General features: G+C 45.0%; 1 protein-coding gene across 2 annotated transcripts in view; it reads left to right on the forward strand.

Moving 5' to 3' along the window:
* The window catches only part of Bmerb1 (bMERB domain containing 1), a 118,441-nt gene extending 101,432 nt beyond the window's left edge, over positions 1-17,009 (forward strand). Inside the window, exons 2-5 of one of the 2 annotated variants that reach the window (XM_006522482.4) lie at positions 903-976; positions 5,846-5,960; positions 7,861-7,943; positions 11,750-17,009. In XM_006522482.4, coding sequence (XP_006522545.1) covers positions 903-976; positions 5,846-5,960; positions 7,861-7,943; positions 11,750-11,862 — 385 coding nt within the window. In that variant the 3' untranslated portion in view covers positions 11,863-17,009. The remainder of the gene's footprint in view (positions 1-902; positions 977-5,845; positions 5,961-7,860; positions 7,944-11,749) is intronic. The other variant, NM_144518.3, reaches the window with a different exon arrangement.
* The last annotated feature ends 1,771 nt before the right edge of the window (positions 17,010-18,780 follow it).

Raw genomic sequence — 18,780 nt, forward strand, 5'->3', positions numbered from 1 at the left:
CAAGCCTCAGGCCCTAGGTATCAATGGTACAAAATCCAGAATCTAAGAGGTGAAAATTTTGGAGTTATGCCTAAGAGCAGAGGGAGGGAGACAAAGAAAAAGAGAGAGAGATTGAGAGAAAGACAGAGATAGACAAATAGCAATGGAGAGAGTGTACAACCCCTAATTTCTCCTTTTGACAGACACATAGCAACAGAGCAAGTATATGTACAACCTTAACTTCCTCCTTTGCATCCTCTTTCCTGTCCTCACCTACAGATGACTAGTTCTGCTACAGAGGGCAGGACTTCTCACCTAGACAGTTCAGCAGCTCATAAGCCAATCTCTGCAAACGTCATCACAGACTCTTGTGGTTTAAATGTAACTACCCCGAATGCCAGGCTTCTGTGGTTAACATGTAGACACAGAGAGCTGTGACAGGCTTCTGTGGTTAGCATGTAGACACAGAGAGCTCTGACAGGCTTCTGTGGTTAGCATGTAGACACAGAGAGCTGTGACACTGTTGTGGGAGGTTATAATGTGATTTTGGGGATGTGGGGCCTAGCTAGCTGTTGGGGCAGGACTCAAGGGTTCTACGTGCCAGGTTCCTGCCCAAGCACTCTGTTTCTGGGTCTGGACTGTGTAAAAACACCTGCCAGACTCCCATAGCTACAGAGCTGCCTGCCTCTCTGCCTCCCTTCAAATGGCAGACTGTAGTCCCCAGAACAGTGAGCCCAAACAATTCCTTTTCTCCCTTAAGTTACTTTTTGTCACAGCAAGGAGTAAAGTGATAAATACCCAGACTTATCTAAAAACAGCTGGAAGATGGCCCTCACTTTCATTAGCCTCCAGTGTTTAAACAAGGCTAGTGCTGGGATGTGTTCTGCTGAGGTAACTTATTATGTGGTGTCTTGTCCCTGTAGGATGGATGACATTCAGCTCTGCAAGGACATCATGGACCTGAAGCAGGAGCTGCAGAACTTGGTCGCCATCCCAGGTACCATGTGTGATTACATCCTCTGTCAGCCACCGCCAGGGCTCCACATCTGTCCTCTGTACCTCTGGGATTGGGAATAGAGGGTTTGTCTCATTTCCTAATGGGATTTCAGTCTGGCAATGGAGGCTCCAGGATTTAAACACAAATTCATGCAGGGTATGTGGTCTGCACCTATAATCTAAGCACTTGAGAAGCAGAGGCAGGGAAATGACCCACACATCTGAAATCAGCCTGGGCTGACTGAGACCATATCTCAAACCAATAACAAAATAAACACAAGTTTCTATCAGGCAGGACCACCTTGGGACCTCAGGCAAGCCTCTTTATTTTTTACAAGATTGAGTTTTTCTTCCTTTGAAAATGGAAGAGGAATATACTCACCATCAATCTCACGAGAGCTGAGGGGACCAGTTGAGTGGCAGAACACTTTCCTAGTGTGTGCAGAGACCTGGGTCTGCACCAAAGCACTGCAAAGGGATGACAAAGCTGCCAAGTGTGACTGTCGCGGTGGTAAATGTACACTTTAGGCCAGGCATCATTTTGACTCAAGAGTCATTATTGCCATTTTAATCATGTGTGGAAAGAGGGAGAGTAGAGCAGGCACAGGCTGTAATATTGGGGCCAAGCATCCATCTATCAGTTATTAATTACTGATGATCTGATTGCTTTCCCTTAAATGACTTCCCTCTCCAAACACTCTAAGTTACATGGCATATGGGCCTTGTGCTTATCAAAGGACTAACCAGTCACACGCCTGTTGTATAAGTCAGGGTTTTCTGGGTGAACAGAACCCATAGAATTTAAAAGGGATTTATTAGACTGACTTACATGATATGCTCTCAGGAGGCCAACAGTGGCCTCTGCATACTGCAGAGGCTAAGGACCTAGTGCTGCTCAGTCTATGAGGCTAGATACCTTCGTAGTCCCAGTCTGGTCCTGAGGGCCTAGCAGATTCCTGTTGAGCAGTTCATATTGGAAGGCCAAAGAATCTGGTTCTAATATCTGCAAAGGAATATAAGGTAAAGTAGATGAATTCACAAATGGTAGATGAATAATAGGCAAACACAGAGCTTTACTCTTACACCTTTGATGTATGCTGCAACCAGAAGGTGACAATCACATTTAAGATCAGTCTTCCCACTGCAGATAACCTGATTAAGAGAAGTCCTCCCAGTTGTTTATGGCACCTCTCCTTTCAGTTGATTCTAAGACTATCATCGTACCTGTTGACTCAGGCATGTGTCTCTCTGACTTCATGTCATTGACAGTGTGCATGGGGGTCTGATAGTGCTAAGGAAGGATTATTAATAGACACAGCTTCTTTTTCAAGAACTTGGCCTTGGCAGGTGTTTTACTTTGGTACTGGTGGGCATGGCTGGTGCATATCAACAACTGCTTACTGAACGATTGTGCATGTCCAGGCTACAGGCAACCTGGAAGTGATTTAATATATACAAGAGGATAGTCAGGGTCATAAGTAAATACTAATAATGTTAGGACTTGGAAAATCTGATGCAGACGGCTCATGAGAATGAGGTCTGCCTATTTCCAACCAAGCAACCAACTTACAACAAAAACTCTGTGACAATCTATGTTGAACCACTGGATGCTTAGAGTGGTCGAGGAACTCAGAGTCACAAGCTGGGAAAAGAGGGCAAATAGACCAGAACAGAAATCCTGTCTGTTCTGGACAGTAAAGGTCACAGATGAGACAAGAGTTATGAGCCAGGGAGACCAGGCAAGAAGCCATAGCATTGTCTAGGGAAGATAGATCATGGTCGTGGCTGAGGGAGTGAAAGAAGAAGCAAGTACATAGGAACATGGTACAATAGATGAGCTGGAGCACATAGGGGCATTGAGAGCCAGGATCTCTGGTACAGTCGATGAGCTGGATTTCCTATTGCTGAGTGAGTGACGATGAGGACATGACCACTCCTATGTATGGCTGAGGAACAGGCTTTTATTGTAGCTATGAGGGAGAGGACAGCAGATGCTTCTGAAGGAGTCTACACTGAACATGACCAACAAAATAGACTGGGCCATGAGAGGAGAGAGGGGGAGGAAAAATGAGAGAAGAAGAAAAGAGAGACAAGAAAGGCAGCCAACAGAACTAAGAGAGTTCATTAAAACCAAGAGAGCCAAGAAAGCATGCATGCCCCAAATGGCTGAGTTATATAGGAAAACGAGAAGCTGGGGGAAGGGAAGTGGACCCTGGGCTGGAGAGGTTTAGAGTAGAGAGAGGACTGGGTGAGAAGGACCTAGGACTCTCTAACAGGTACTTGTGCTGCTGGAAGAACCTGGCAGCCAGCATCTGCTTTGATATGTTAGCAGGCATCTACCTCACTTAGCCCTTTGTCCTGAGTTTCTTTGGGACCTGACCCTGAGTAGGTGGGATAATGTTGGCAAGCTGGGGGCTGCAGCAGTGAGTGGGCACATGGAGGCAGGGGGGCAGAGTCACACCTGAGCTCCACCCACAGAAGCCATGTCCCCTCGTCCAATGGATGACAGTCAATGCCCAAGAGCTGAAAATCATCCATGCTTGACACGTGCTTGGTGGCGGTATTTCTGTCAATGAGAAAGCTTTCCCTTCCCTTCCCTTCCCTTCCCTTCCCTTCCCTTCCCTTCCCTTCCCTTCCCTTCCAGGAAGTTCCATGCATCTTGTGCATTAAACACCCACAGATTCAGCCCCCTGGAAAAGTAATATCCCCACTGAAAGTTACACTGACCCTTTCTTGTCAAGATCCCTGGCAGATACACATGATTACTGTTAACTTAATGCTTGTGTTGTGTTCCATGTTACGGGCAGCCTGAAGTGATTTAACATATACAGAGGAAATGCAGGGCCACAGGTTGTGCTGGCTGGTTTTCTGTCACCCTTACACAAGCTAGAGTCAACAGAGAGGAAGGAGCTTCAGTTGGGGAAAAGCCTCCATGAGATCCAGGTGTAAGGCATTTCCTCAATCAGTGATCAATGGAGGAGGGCCCAGACCATTGTGGGTGGGACCATCCCTGGGCAATTTGTCCTGAGTTCTGTAAGAAAGCAGGCTGAGCAAGCCATGAGGAATGAGCCAGTAAGCAGCATGCCTCTGTGGTCTCTGCATCGAGCTCCTGCCTCCAGGATCCTGCCCTGTTTGAGTTCCTGTACTGACATCCTTTGGTGATCAACAGCAACGTGGAAGTATAAGCTGAAAAACCCTTTCCTTCCCAACTTGTTTTTTGTTCATGGTGTTTTGTCACAGCAATAGAAACCATATGTAAGACATATGTAAATATGGTGTGAGAGAGCGCCCATCTAATGTGTCAGGTCTCCAGGAATGTTGTCCACCTCCCTAGAGACAGGGTCTCTCATTAATTAGACCAGACTGGATGGCCGTTAAAACCCAAGGATATGCTTGTCTCCACTTTACCAGCACTAAGGTTGTCAGTGGGTGCAGCTATGCAACTGTCTTTCTGTGAGTCCTGGGGATTGAACTCAAGCCCTCATGCTTGAAAGGCAAGCAGCTTACCAAGGAGCCATCCCTTAGACCCTCCCTAGACCATGACTTTTCCAAACCTCTGTTTCTCCATCTGTAAGATACAAGAAGGAGCACAGTGCAGTCACATTAGCAAAAGAAGACACCAGCAGAACTGAATACAGCCCAACCTAGATTGCAGCTTAGCCTCAAGACTCCCAAAGCATGACCCCAGCTTTTGTTGGCACGGGAAGTTGGAGGGACATTGCACTTACCAAATACCTACTGTTCATCCTATCAGATGATGTCTCTGTTGCAACCCTTGGATATTTGTGAGTTCAAGGCCATCTTGGTCTATATAGTAAGCTCCAGGACAGCCAGGTTCTTGTAGAGAGACCTTGTCTCTAAAATCAACAACAACAACATTCACCCACAAACAACAACAAAAGCAAGCAAACAAAAAATAGTTGATAGAACCTGAGGAACTAATCCTGCCCTAGTTAGCATTACTATTGCTATGATGACACCATGAGCAAAAAGCTTGAGGAGAGGAGTGGCTTACACTTCCACATCATTGTTTATCATCGAAGGAACCTGGAAGCAGGAGGTGATGCAGAGGCCACAGAGGAGTGCTGCTTACAGGCTTGCCTTGTGGTTGTTCAGCTTGCTTTCTTATAAAACCCAGGACTGGGCTGGAGAGATGGCTCATCAGGTAAGAGCACTGACTGCTCTTCCAAAGGTCCTGAGTTCAATTCCTAGCAACCACATGGTGGCTTGAAACCATCTGTAATGAGATCTGATGCCCTCTTCTGGTGTGTCTGAAGACAGCTACAGTGTATTCATATAAATAAAATAAATCTTAAAAAAGAAAAAAAAAAAAAAAACAACCCAGGACCACCAGCCCAGGGATGGCACCACCCACAATGAGCTAGGCCCTCCCCCATCAATCACTAATTAAGAAGATGCCCTCCAGGCTTGCCTACAGTCAGATCTTCTGAAGGCATATTCTAAACTGGGGTTCCTCCTCTTGGGTGACTTTCATTTTTATCAAATTAATATGAAACTATCTAGCACAGCATCCAGTGTTGGCCACTAGCCTCCACCTGCATCCACAGACATGAATGAGCACACAGACACAAGAGTGTGCCTGTTTACACACATAAACGCACAAGCGGTCATAGTGCCTCTTCAAATTTACCCAGAGGATGGAGTAGTGGAGCCGCATGTCCAATCCTGTCCCCTCAGACTCAGTGTTTCTGCTACTTACACTCACTTCATGCTTTGTTCTGTCTTGAGACAGGGTCTCATGTGTTGTCCCAGGCTAGCTCCAAACCCACACTCTCCTGCCTCAACATCCTGAGTGCCGGGATTGCAGACATGCACCAGCATAGCTGCCTCACTGTTTTCTCCCTCCCAGAAAAAGAAAAAACCAAGCTGCAGAAGCAGAGAGAGGATGAGCTCATCCAGAAGATCCACAGACTGGTACAGAAGAGAGACTTCCTGGTGGATGATGCCGAGGTGGAACGCTTAAGGTGGGCGTCAGGCCATCAGATCCCGAGCCTCTACTTCCTGCACCGCCCTGCAAACCCACTATCTGCTCCTGGAATGTATGGCCTTGCCTAAAAGGCAGAGCCTCTGCAATTGCTCTGCATACACAAAACCCGCCTGACCTCAGAATCCGTCTCATATTCAAGAGAACAACTATGTCATCCTCCAAAATCTCGCAGAGTCCTGTATGTCTCAGCTGATGGTCATTTAGGCAGGTGGGCAGGAAGGAATTCCGTCATGTGATAGAGGAGAAAGTTCCTATACATTGTCTGGATGCATCAAAGCGACTCTCAAAACTTGTCAATATGTACAGAAACCAGTCCCCATGACAACCTCTCCCAAGTTCTGAGAATTGTGCTTTCCCTCATCTTTCCTTCCCCTCTTGCAGTTATCTTGGGCTGGGAGCCCCTGGCTCTGGGGCTGTACGACTGACTAGAGGCCTCTGAAGATGCCGGGCCTGGGTGCAGCTATGTCTTGGATATTTTCATCCCAAGACAAAGTCTTTGGAGTCTCTCTCCATGTAGGGGGCAACTTCCTCTTCTGCCGCAGACCCTCTGGGTCCCTGGTCTTTGAGGAACAGGATTACTTAGGCAGATGGGCAGAAGAGTCGGATGTAGTGACAATCAGTCAAACACACAAGAGAGGTGTTGAATCTGAATGCAATTTTCCAGTTGAGCATCAGACTTTTATAACACAGAATAAATTGCAGAACAAGGCACATTGAATTTTTCCAGGTGCAAAAGGAGTGACTTCAAAAGGAACCAGATAAATGTATAACACTAGAGATTAGCACAGATGCAAGGGGAGTGACTACAAAGGGAATTTGTAGGGACCACATAAATGTTTACATTAGAGATTAGCACTTTCTGCCAGGCAAGAGTTTTACACTTAGAGTTAATTGCCTCAGGGTAGTTAACTCTTGACATGCCTCAAGGCTAATGTAGTGTCACTGACCCCAAAATTCTCTAGGCCTCGTTAATTCTTATCTATATCTGGAGACTGTCCATTTTCAGTATAGTATACTAATTTGCTCTTGGCATGGAATGTAGTCTGTAATACGAATTTCTATCTCAGTTCGAATATTAGACTCTACTTTCAGACACTGAATTAATGGCTAGTGCTTTATTAGCTACTGAATGGGTTAAGCTCCTTGCTGCTATCTGGAGTCTAAGAACACTGGGAAAAGGCTTTAGCTATGTTAGAATACAATCTTAAAAGGCATTTACTATAAGGTAAAGCTATATAGAGTGCACGTGGATCCATACACTAGACTAATGTGGATTTGGAAAATTAATTTTATGGGTTAGGGAAATAGCCAAAGATCCGGGAGTAAGTTTCCTTGAAACTCTTTCCTCATGAGCAAGCTTTCAGACTTTCATCTGACAAGCTGACTCCACCGGAGTCCCTGGCACTCTTCATCATGTGTTCCCTAAGGACTTTGCCAGAGTTAGCTGGGCTGCACAAAACCTACCTTATTCCCGGCAACCTTGAAGGCAGAGATGACTTTCTCTCTGCGATGAACCCTGACCCTTGTGGGAGTCAAGAGTGTCTGGGCTAGCTTAAAGGCACAGGGGTGCTTCCCCAGCGAGGTGCCTGGGTCCTAGAATGTCCCTATTTCTGCCTTGAGTGTCACTCTATCTCTGGGCCAGCATTTCTACAATGGTGTGTGACTTCATTAGATATAAAGTTCACCTAACACAGAATCATATGCCATGTGTGTGTGTGTGTGTGTGTGCGCGCGCGCGCGCGCGTGACATAATAATATCCACACCACTCATAAATCTCAACACATGTTTTCTCACACTTAGCCTCTTACTGGGTCTCATTGGTGTTTTCTTTGCTGACTTTATTTCCCTCTTTTCTTCTACATGTCTGCCTTCCCAGGGAACAGGAAGAAGACAAGGAAATGGCTGATTTCCTGAGAATCAAGTTAAAACCTCTAGACAAAGTAACCAAGACTTCAGCCAGTGAGTGCCTGCATGGCTTTCCCTCTTTCCCTACAAATGATGATTTCAAAGAAGTGAAGGGCAAGGGAGCATAAGACATGCTTTATAGATCCATGGACTAGCAGCAAGCAGGGGGAGGCTCATGGGCCTTGCTCATGCAGTTTCCCAGGCCATGTCCTGACATGCTCCATGCTCCATTTAAGGTTTCGCTTCATTAATAGTCTTGAAACTCTTAGTAATTTTGGTTCCAGGAGCTTTGTGCTGTCATTTTCCCGAGTGTGAGTAAGTAGTACTGCCAGAAGCTGTCCTTGCATAGGCCCAGTTTGGTAATTTTCAAATTGGATGGCTACTGTGGCCTTCAGGAGCTCCAGATGCTATTAAGACTGGAATCTGGAAGACCCAGAAACACAATTCTGAAAATAATTATTAATTATGAGACACTCAGAGAAGAAAGGGTTTTGTCTGAGACAAGTTTGGGAATACCTCATGTCCATCCAGGTGTTACAGTGATCCTGAATCACTACCTACTCTTTTTTGATGCAATGATTGGCAGATATTTTTAATTGCTATATCAGTGAGGTCTCTTTCCATTGTAAGAAGTCAATATCCTTGAATATTGATGGTGTATATCTTTAATCCCAGTACTTGGGAGGCATAGACAAGTAGGTTTATGTGAGTTCAAGGCCGGCTTGGTCTACATAGAAAGTTCCAGGCTAGCCGGGGTTACATAGTGAGAACCTGTATCCAAAAAAAAAAAAAAAAAAAAAAAAAAGTATGCACCTAGTTAAATTTAGACTAAGCAGAAAATGGAAGAGTTAAGAAAGAAGAAAATCTCAGGCCTCAGGGGCACAGCACTGTTAGACCTGCCTTTCATTCTTCCCATCATTCATATACTTGAACACTAGCTCTATCTTCCCCGTGTACTGGACCTGTGAGAACAACTTGAAGGAGGAAAGGTTTACTTGAACTCCTTGTCTCAGCGGTGTCAGTCCATCATGATGGAGGGAGCATGATAGAAAAGAACAGTTGACATGATGTCTAGGAGTCAGAAAAAACAAGATCATAGAAAGGGACCGGAATAAATGTATCCCCCAAAGGCATGCCCCAGTAACCCAGTTCCCTAAGTGGAATCCTCTACCTTCTTCCACCTCTAAGGATGCCATCACATTAAGAATCCTTCAAGGGATGATTCTGTTGATTAGGCCAGAGCTTCACATTCTAACCTTCTCTGGATTACCACCATATACACACCTAGAGGTGTGCTTTACTAATTAGACAATGCTCAGTACAATCAATTTAAACATTCATATGAACCATCATACTCTAATAAACAGGCCCTCTTCATTGGCCAGTTCCCTAGAACCAGAGCTTGTAATTAACCAAGGTAATGCCAAACTTTTTCTTGTGTATTAGATTTCTTTAGAGGAATAGAACTTATAGAGTAAATACCTCTTTGTGTGTGTGTGTGTATCATATATATGGTATAATCTATATCATTCATATGTATACAACACATATATACACATGCATACATATATGAGATCCAGCTAGTCCAACAATGGCTGTCTACCAATGGAAGGTCTAAGAAGCCAGCACTTGCCCATTCCATGAGGCTGGATGTCTTTTTTTTTTTTTTTAAAGATTTATTTATTTATTATATGTAAGTACACTGTAGCTGTCTTCAGACACTCCAGAAGAGGGAGTCAGATCTTGTTACAGATGGCTGTGAGTTGCTGGGATTTGAACTCTGGACCTTCGGAAGAACAGTCGGGTGCTCTTACCCACTGAGCCATCTCACCAGCCCCCGAGGCTGGATGTCTTATCTGGTCATCAGCATATGCTGGACTCCAGAAGTAGACTCTAATGCTAGTGAAAGAATGGACTTGCTATTGAGAGCAAACAAAGAGGCAAAGAAAGAGAGCAAGCTTCCTTCTTCCATGTCCTTTATATAGACTGTCACAGAAGGTGTGGACCAGATTAAAAGTAGATATTCCTACCTCAAAAGATCTGGATTAACAGTGTAGCTTCCTACCTCAAAGATCCAGAATAATAAATCTTCCCCCTTCAAATGACTTAATTAGGAAAAAAACCCTCACAGGTGTGCCCAGCCATTTGGGTTTTAGTTAATTCTAGATGTAGTCCAGCTGACAGCCAAGAATAGCCATCACACCTGGTGCCTAAATACATACATTTCAGGTGCAGACTGATCCTTTAGACTTTTTTTTTTTTTAATCTTGGGACACCATTATAAAATCAGTGGTGGAAATTTGGCCACATATCAAGTCCTTTGCAAGTGGTGTTCATTTGGTGTTTTAATTTCTTGTTAAAATAGTTACTTTATCCATACTGCTATGTAGAAGGAACATGATTGTGCCCTTTCACCATGCTATTAGGCAGAATCTTTCTATTTGACGTTTTATAGAAGAGTCTGGCCTATGAAGACACTGACGGTAGGCAGGGCTGTGTGCCTTGTGGTTTTAGTGACAAGTAAGGAAAAGGAATCCCTTCTGTATTCTCCACATCTAACAACTTTGTTTGCACAGGTCATTAACGGGTGGCACAAAAAAACTAGGTTTGTAAAAGTTCTCAAAAGGGCCATCCACACCTCGTGCATGCAGCCTTCACCAGAAAATTACCTCATAGTAAAAATTTGAAACCCATGAACAATTGAATCACCATGATTGGAGTCAATGACTGCAACAAAGAAATGACTTTCTAAGAACCTTATAGAAGACAACTGTCAGGGGCCAGCAACATGGCTCAGTGAATGAAGACACTTTGTGCACAAGGCTGACATCCTGCATTTGATCTCCAGCACCCACGTAAATGTGAAAGGAGAGAACTCCACAGTTGTCTTCTCTCCTCCACAGACTCATGCCCCCCACTCATATATGTGCACACACATAAATTCTGAATAAAGAACAGGGCCACGGTGGCACACACCTTTAATCCTGGCACTTGGGAGGCAGAGGCAGGCAGAGCTCTGTGAGTTCAAGGCCATCCTATTCTACAGAGTGAGTTCCAGGAGAGTCAGGGCTACATAGAGAAACCCTGTGTCAAAAAAACAAAACAAGAAATCTATAACGTTTTCTTTTTAAAAGATTTATGAAGGGAACTATCTTAAGGAGACAGTGAACTAAGCATGTTGAAATTGTTAAAGAGACAAGGAACAAAACCCCAAGATGAAGTAGAATGATACACGGAGAAGAATAAACAGACTTTCAGAAACATTAATCTCATCAATAAAACTTCCACTGGAAAAAAAATAAGTGGATAGAATAAGGAAACACATTTGAAAGCATGCTTCTTAAAATGTAAGGCAGCCTTGAGCAGATTGCTCAGCCTTGAATCTAGGGGCGCCCTGTTCTGAACAAACAGTCAGTCGTGGGAACTAGAGCAGCTTCTACCACAGAGGAGACTGAATGGCAAGCTGTAACTTACATCTAGTAGGTATTCTGAAGAGGATGACCAGTACAGTGTTCTGAGAAGATAACATGAGCATTTTCCTAAATTGAAAGGTATGAACTCTCATGTCGAATTGCCTTGAACAAGCCTTTCCATCTATCCTGTGCTAGACCTGGAAGCTAATGTGATGAGAGGAGCTGTCTAGGAGATAGGCTGACATGCACTTGGAACCTAAAGAATGAATAACAAGAGGGACCAGGAATGATGGGCAGGAAATGCATAGCAGTTCTCTACACCGCCAGGATAAGGCTTGGTTATGGCTTGGTTTGGGTTGGGTAGGGTTGGGTTGGACTGCCAGTAGCCAAGGCTTTCTTCTCCTTACCTTTATCTGTTTTTCTTTCTCTGCTTTTCCATTGCTGCAGGCTCCCGGGCAGAGAAGAAGGCAGAGCCCCCACCTAGCAAGCCAACAGTGGCCAAGACAGGGCTGGCACTCATCAAGGATTGCTGTGGGACCACCCAGTGCAACATCATGTAGCCCCTATGTGGGTGCCCCAGAGCTATGGGGACCCTTCCTCCCACCCTCTTGTCCTCATAGCCCCCATTTCACAGGGGTACAAGAGCTTTCCAAGGCAGAAGGGATTGACAGCAAGCCCATGACTGCTATCAGGGGCTATGGGTATGGCAGGTGGGCCCAGTCTGTACAGCGTGTAGCAATAGAGAGCCCCTCACTGTCGCATGACCCTCCCCAGAGCATGCCCAACCCAGGAGTCTGTCTTATCATTTATCTAACCACCAAGAAAGCCCCTCCCTTAAAACAATAGACCTTCACTTTTCTCTAGGTGTATCTAACCTACCATGCAAACGAACTGGGCAAGGGCATAGCCCCAGGTGTGTATAGCTGTGAATTTCAATAATCTAGCACAGTGTTGGTCCCATTCCCCACCTACCCTCCCAGCTTTGCTGTCAGATACAAGTCCCGTTCCCTGTTTGCCCTCTCCCAGGGACTGTAGCTTGGAGGGTTCCACACAGCCCACACACCTCTTAGGCTCCATTGTAATCACTTCCCTAAAGACACTGGCCTGTCTATGAAAGCTGAGTGTGTGTGGTGTTGGGTTTACACCTCCTGCTCCATCCCAGCCTGGTGTGTATCTATCTGCCAGACTCCAGGCTCTTCCTTGATTTGCCATGCCCAGCCCACAGTGGAACAGAGTAGGGAACTGTGACCAAAAGCAGATCCAGTGCTTGGACCAGGTAGCAGAGAACTGCAGGGACCAATATCAAGACCAGAGTGAATGAGAAGGGGACCCAGAAAAGATGCCAACCCACATCCTCTTCACCCAGGGCTGCTGCAAATGAGTACATACAAGTGGGAAGGTCACACTGCTGGCCCAACACACACTGACAGGAAGCCTGACCCAACTATGTCCCATTGTCTGGTGGCGTGTTTGAACCAGCCCCACAATTCGTCTTGTGTAACTTGATGTACATTTTAAATGGCCAGCCCAGCACAGCCTGTGTGAACTCTGTGCGTGTATGTGTGTTATGACTGGCCTAAGTACTTAGCACCAGTCAAGATTTGCTGATGTGCAAACTATCCATCAGAGAAAATAAAAATGAAAAACACACATAACATCTTATATGTTCTTACCTTTTTAAATTATAGATATAACTCATATACTTAGAAAATCATTTTTAAAGTACAGAAAGTATATAAAAATTTTATCTACTCACAATTTTCCTTGTGACCTCTGATATTTTGACCTTTGTCCTCAAGTCTTCTCATAAATTTCTTTTGTCATGATTTGCATCATATTGAAACATTTTATACCCAGCTTTCTTTTCAGTTATTATTATACCAAGTAGGCTCCTCCTCCATCATTCAAAGTTCTTTGTTAACATTAAACATGCTTCATATTTATAATGGTTGCTTAGTACTCCATCTTGTGGATATACTGTTGTCTATTTTACCATTGCCTCAATACTGGACATTTAGACCATCCCTACGTTTTCCCATATCATAAATGAGGTCATGACCAACATCCTGAGGAGCTAAATCTTCACCTGAATTTGTCTTTGTCTTTTTCTTTTTTTAAAGATAAACTAGAAGTAAAATTATTGGTCATTAATGAGAATAATTTTCAAGATATTTGTAAATCTGGCTTAGTATAAAGCGCAGTAGGTAGAGTGCTTGTCTTGTAGGCGGAAAGCCCTGGATTCCATCCCAAGTTGTGTGTAAACTGGATGTAGTAGTGCAAGTCTTGACTCCTAGAACTGGGAGAAAGGGAGGAAGTGGAGGCAGGAGGTTCAGAAGTTCAAGGCCATCCTTGGCTACAAGTTAAAGTTAAAGCTAAATAAGACCTCTATCTCAAAAAAACAAAAGCAAAACCAAAAAAAAAAAAAAACAATGAGAATCCGGAGTGGGTCTATAGTATCATCACAATGGAGGGGACTGCAGTTCTGGCTGTGAGACTTGGCATTTTGGTAGGTAGAGAGTGTGCATCAGGCCCTGCAAGCTGTCTCAGGTGAGTTTCTCCTTCGGCCCACATGCTACACCCTGACAAGCTAACAGTGAAGATGGACGTTTATCAAAATACTGACCTTAGAGGACACTGTGTCCTCCTTCAGTACTCTAGACCATGTGTGATAATAGGTTACATGGGAGTCCTAGAATAACCACAATAAAAAGGTGAGCACAAAATGGGGACTTAGCACCACAGAAATCCAGCCAAAGGGGTCTCTACAGCTTTCCTTGCCAAGGCTATGTATGTGCAGAGGCCCTCTTTGCTTCATCTAGTTCCTAGAAATCTTGGACCTTTGTTGGCTTCAGTGTGCCCATCCCTACCCCTGTCTCCAGGGATTCTCCTCTGTGTATCCCCTCTCATCATGAGACACCACTGATGGAGTTTACGGCCCCCTAGCTCAGTCTGACTTCATTAATCTTATGCAAAGCTCCTACTTCAGTTAAGACCACATTCTAAAGTCCAGGCTGCTTCACTTAGACTTTTTGCTGTGACAGAATATCTGATACAAACACCTTAAAGGAGGAAGACTTCGGGTTCAAAGTCTTCAGATTGATCTGTTCATGGTTGTTTAGCTCTATATGTTTGAGCAGGACAGTTTGGCAGTGTCCAAATGTTGGAAGAGCACCACACTTCACTGTGGGTAGCAATGCCTGTCTCATCTCACTTCCCACCACTAGTCCATTTGGGATCCCACAACTGTAAGATGGGGTTCAACCACATTCAGGGTAGGTCTTCTTGCTCTGAGAACACCTTCATAGACACACTTAGAGATATGCCTTATTGATCCCCCAGGTACCTCTTAATCCAATCAAGCTGATATGGTGAACCATCACAGGTAGACATGAAATTAGGTCAGATTTCTTATCCAACTTCTTAGACTCCTTCACACTCTAACTCAAAACACTGAGACCACACAGAGGGCTTTGTTGTCCCTTCCATATGGAAAACATAGCAAGCCAAGGGGCCGAGAACCAATTCCTCACAGATATCCTGCCTTCAGTACTTACCCCACTAAGCTCCCAGCATCCAGTACTCCCACTGAGTTCCTAGAAGACCTGTATTATAGTCCTGCTATTCCTTTACTGGTTTTGAAAATGAGTATCTAGGGCCAGTAGGATGGTTTCGTGGGTAAAACTACTTGTCACATAAGCTGATAATCTAAGTTTCATGCCCATATCCCACTGTTACTTTTATAGTGTTGTGATAAAACACTGATCAAGGAACTGATTTTTAAAAAACATTTAACTGGGGTTATGGTTCTAGTTCATGGTGATGCAGTGAGGCTTTGCAGCAGGAGCAGATGAGAGAGCACATCTTGAACCACAGAGGAAACAAAAAGCACACTAGGAATGGGAGGGGTCTTTTGGAACCTCAAAGTCCACATCCAGTGACAACTTCCTCCAGCAAAGCCACACCTCCCAATCCCTACCCCCCCCCACCCCACCCCCCAGAGACAGCCACCAAACAGGAGCCAACCAGTATTCAAAGCCACAAGACTTATGGGGGACATCTCATTCAAACTACCACACCCACCTAAAAGCCCAGATGAAATAGAAGGCCTTTGCAATCCCAGCACTCCTACAGGAGAGGAGAAGCAGGAAGAAGATACCCAACCGGAAGCTCTCTGGTCAGGGAGCCTGAAATACACAGCACAGCAGGCAAGAAAGACCCCGTCTTAAGAGAGAAAATTGCCTCTTGAAAGTTGTCCTCTGACATCCAGTGGGCAGCTTTGCACATGTGCATGCACACACACACAGTGTGTCTCATATACAAAACTATAACAGCTGACAAACATCTATTTGGGCTTTAAGCAGGACAGAACCAGATGAAAATGAGAGATGATGATCTTGGATCACCAGGGTTACACAAAGCTGGGGAATCTTGAAGATCATGGGACCCTCCACACCCAGACTTGATCCTTCTGGAAGGCATCAAGGAGGCTGGTAACAGGAATCCTACTCGTGGCACTAAGTACCATACACACATCTCCCATCAGGCAGATCCTATTACTGTCCTCACTGCACAGGTGAGGAAACGGCAGGACTCCATAGTTGAATCCTATGGCAGCTAGTGGGGGAATCACCTCTCATTGCTCATGTTCCTCCCTGACAGTCCTTTCTTCTTACTGCATTTATACACATCTCCCATTTAAACAAATACCTCTCTGCCCTCATTGCCATCTTTCTCAGCATCTTCCTAGCTTTCTTCTTTAGAGGCGGCCATAGACATGCCATGTCCATCTTCCTAATCTCCAGTTGCCTCCTGAATGCATCTGTTTTCCTTCTGGGGCTGGGACTTGTACACGTTAGTGCTCTACTACTGAGCCACTGGCAAACTTCTTGAATCCATTAATCTGTCCTTTATGCTGTCTCAAAGCTACCTCCTCTCATCAGGAATACAAGCTTGTGCCTAGGTTACATCAGGCTGGTGCCCATCAGTCGGCCTCATGGTCTCTGGTGCCTGGGAGAGACATATATATGCTTTGCCTCAGTCTCTAGGTGTGCGTCCTACCTCCCAGGAGCACCTCTCTCCAGCCCCCTTTATTTTACTTATTTAATTTTGAACTTTTCATTTTTATTTACAGGTGTGTGTGTGTGTGTGTGTGTGTGTGTGTGTGTGTGTGTGTATGTTGCATGTATACAGGTAACTATGGAGGCCAGAAGAGGGTGTCAGGGTGATATCTCCGTGGAGCTGGAGTTATAGGAGGTTTTGAGCTGGAAACTGAACTAGAGTCCTCTACAAAATGACACTTAACTGCTGAGCCACCTTTCTGGCTTCTTACATGACCTCTGGTCAGTTAAACTGAGCTCCTAGACCAGCTTGACCACAGGCTGTTTTGGACTTGTAACTGTCCTCTTCTTTCCACTTTAATGCAAGACTTATAGACTTTCTACTCTCTGCTAAACCTTCCTGATGCTTGGGGATCATCACCAGACCTGATCTTTTCTCTTTTCCACTTCTCAAACATCTTGGATAGCTAGCTACACTGCTAGACTTGTTTTTCGACCTGGATATCCCTCCTAAACTCAGATTTGGTCTGAATCAACACTGGAATACAACGTGCACATTAAAGTAACACATCCTAAAACAAGGATTGGCAAGCTGCCATCTAACGTATGCCCGCCTCTGGTTGTAAATAAAGTTTTTTTTTTAAACCTTCGATCTTATGTGTATGCGTGTTTGGCCTGCATGTATATTTGTGCATTACCTGCATGCAGTGCCTACAGAATCCAAGAGGGTATTAGATTCCCTGGGACTGGAGTTATGACGGCTGTTACTGCCATGTGAATTGATCCTAGGTCCTCTGGAAGAGCGACCAGTGTTCCTGACCACCGAAAACCTCTCTTGCCCCCATAAATAAAGTTTATTAGAAAAAAGTCAGTTGCACTCAGTCACATATCATCTTTAGGTGCTTCTGTGATAAATGGTAGAGCTGAGTATTAAAGAGCGCACGGCCCCTGAGTCCTGAAATATTTACTCTCTGAGACTTAAGATGAAAGCAATCAACTTCAAGCTGATAGGATGGCTTAGCAGGCCAAATTCTTGCTATACAAGCCTGATGACCTGAGGTGGAGCCTCTGTAGAAGGAGAGAACTGATTCCTGAAAATCCTCCTTTGATCTTCACACTCATATTGTATCATGAGAATATCCCAGCCCCAACTGTCCCCCTACACACTAATAAATCTTTGTAAAAATCAGTTGACTTGGTCTAACTTGTTACTAGGTTTCTTCTAAGTATTTCCATGTTAGGGAAGGGTATCCCCTGTTCTCAGCTGCCCAAGGTTATCTATCCTAGGACATGTCCTCTTGTCTTTGACCTATTACTCATTTCTATTCAATTGCTATGTCTCCAGCACCTACGTCATAAGTATCTGGAGAGTGTGTACCCTCTCCTAGGGTAGCCACTGTCACTGTTTTATCAACTTTCATCAACTACAACCATGTGTTAACCCTTCATTACTCCTCTCTCCACAGCAGCCTACAGATTCTTCCTAAGCTATTTTTCTGTGGAAAGAAAAATCAGTACTCTTCTATGCAGCCTACCCTCCTTCTTGTACCCTGAGCCTTACCTCCTGACACCGAGACCACAGACTTCCTTCAGTTCCTTGGCTCCTCTTAACACCCTGTCTGTTGGCATGTCTCCTAGACCATTTCCCCTGCCAAGGACATCTCAAGTTCTTCACCAGCCAGCCCTTCTTCCCACGTCTCTACCTCTAGACAGATCGTGCTGTGCCTAAAAGCACCGATGTAACCAGGTCTGCTGCTTGATACCCTCCTGGGCCTTCCCACGGGCACAATGGGAAAGTCCAGGGACCCGGGCCAGCTTTCTTACAATCCAATCCTTTTCTACACCCTTTTCCCAGTCCTAGCTTCATACTGACTTAAGGGGATAGATACAAACTAAGCAGGAGCTGCTAGAGAAGAAAGCCCGTGCAGAGTGAAGCCCAGTCAAAAGCTTCCTTTCACTGCGCTGCTGCAGGGCCGTCATCCCCAGTTGGTAGATGAGGAAACTGAGGTCCATCATCCCCAGTTGGCAGATGAGGAAACTGAGGTTCGGGATGGAGACGTGATGAACTCAAAGTCATATAACATGGAAGTGATGGAGTTGGGTTCAGGCACCAGAACTCTTCAGCTGTCCTGCACAAGGCAGCGGGTGAGCAAGATGGCTGGGTCAGAGTGCCGAGGCCAGCTAGCGTAAGAAACAAACATCAGGCATGTTTCAACTTGTGGATGTGTGAGGTAATTCCCTTGGTCAATGTGGTCCTTGGTACGTGCTGGGAAATGGATTATGTGAACCTTGTATCCTAGTGAGGGAGACAGATCAGTGCGGAACTTGGAATAACTCAATCTCCTTGCAAAATAGGGTTAGCCAAAGAAAGGGACTTCACTGTGGAGCTATATTGCTCAGATTAAAACTCCAATGATCCTC

Source organism: Mus musculus, chromosome 16 (assembly GCF_000001635.26).
Source record: "Mus musculus strain C57BL/6J chromosome 16, GRCm38.p6 C57BL/6J".
NCBI classification, from domain to species: Eukaryota; Metazoa; Chordata; class Mammalia; order Rodentia; family Muridae; genus Mus; species Mus musculus.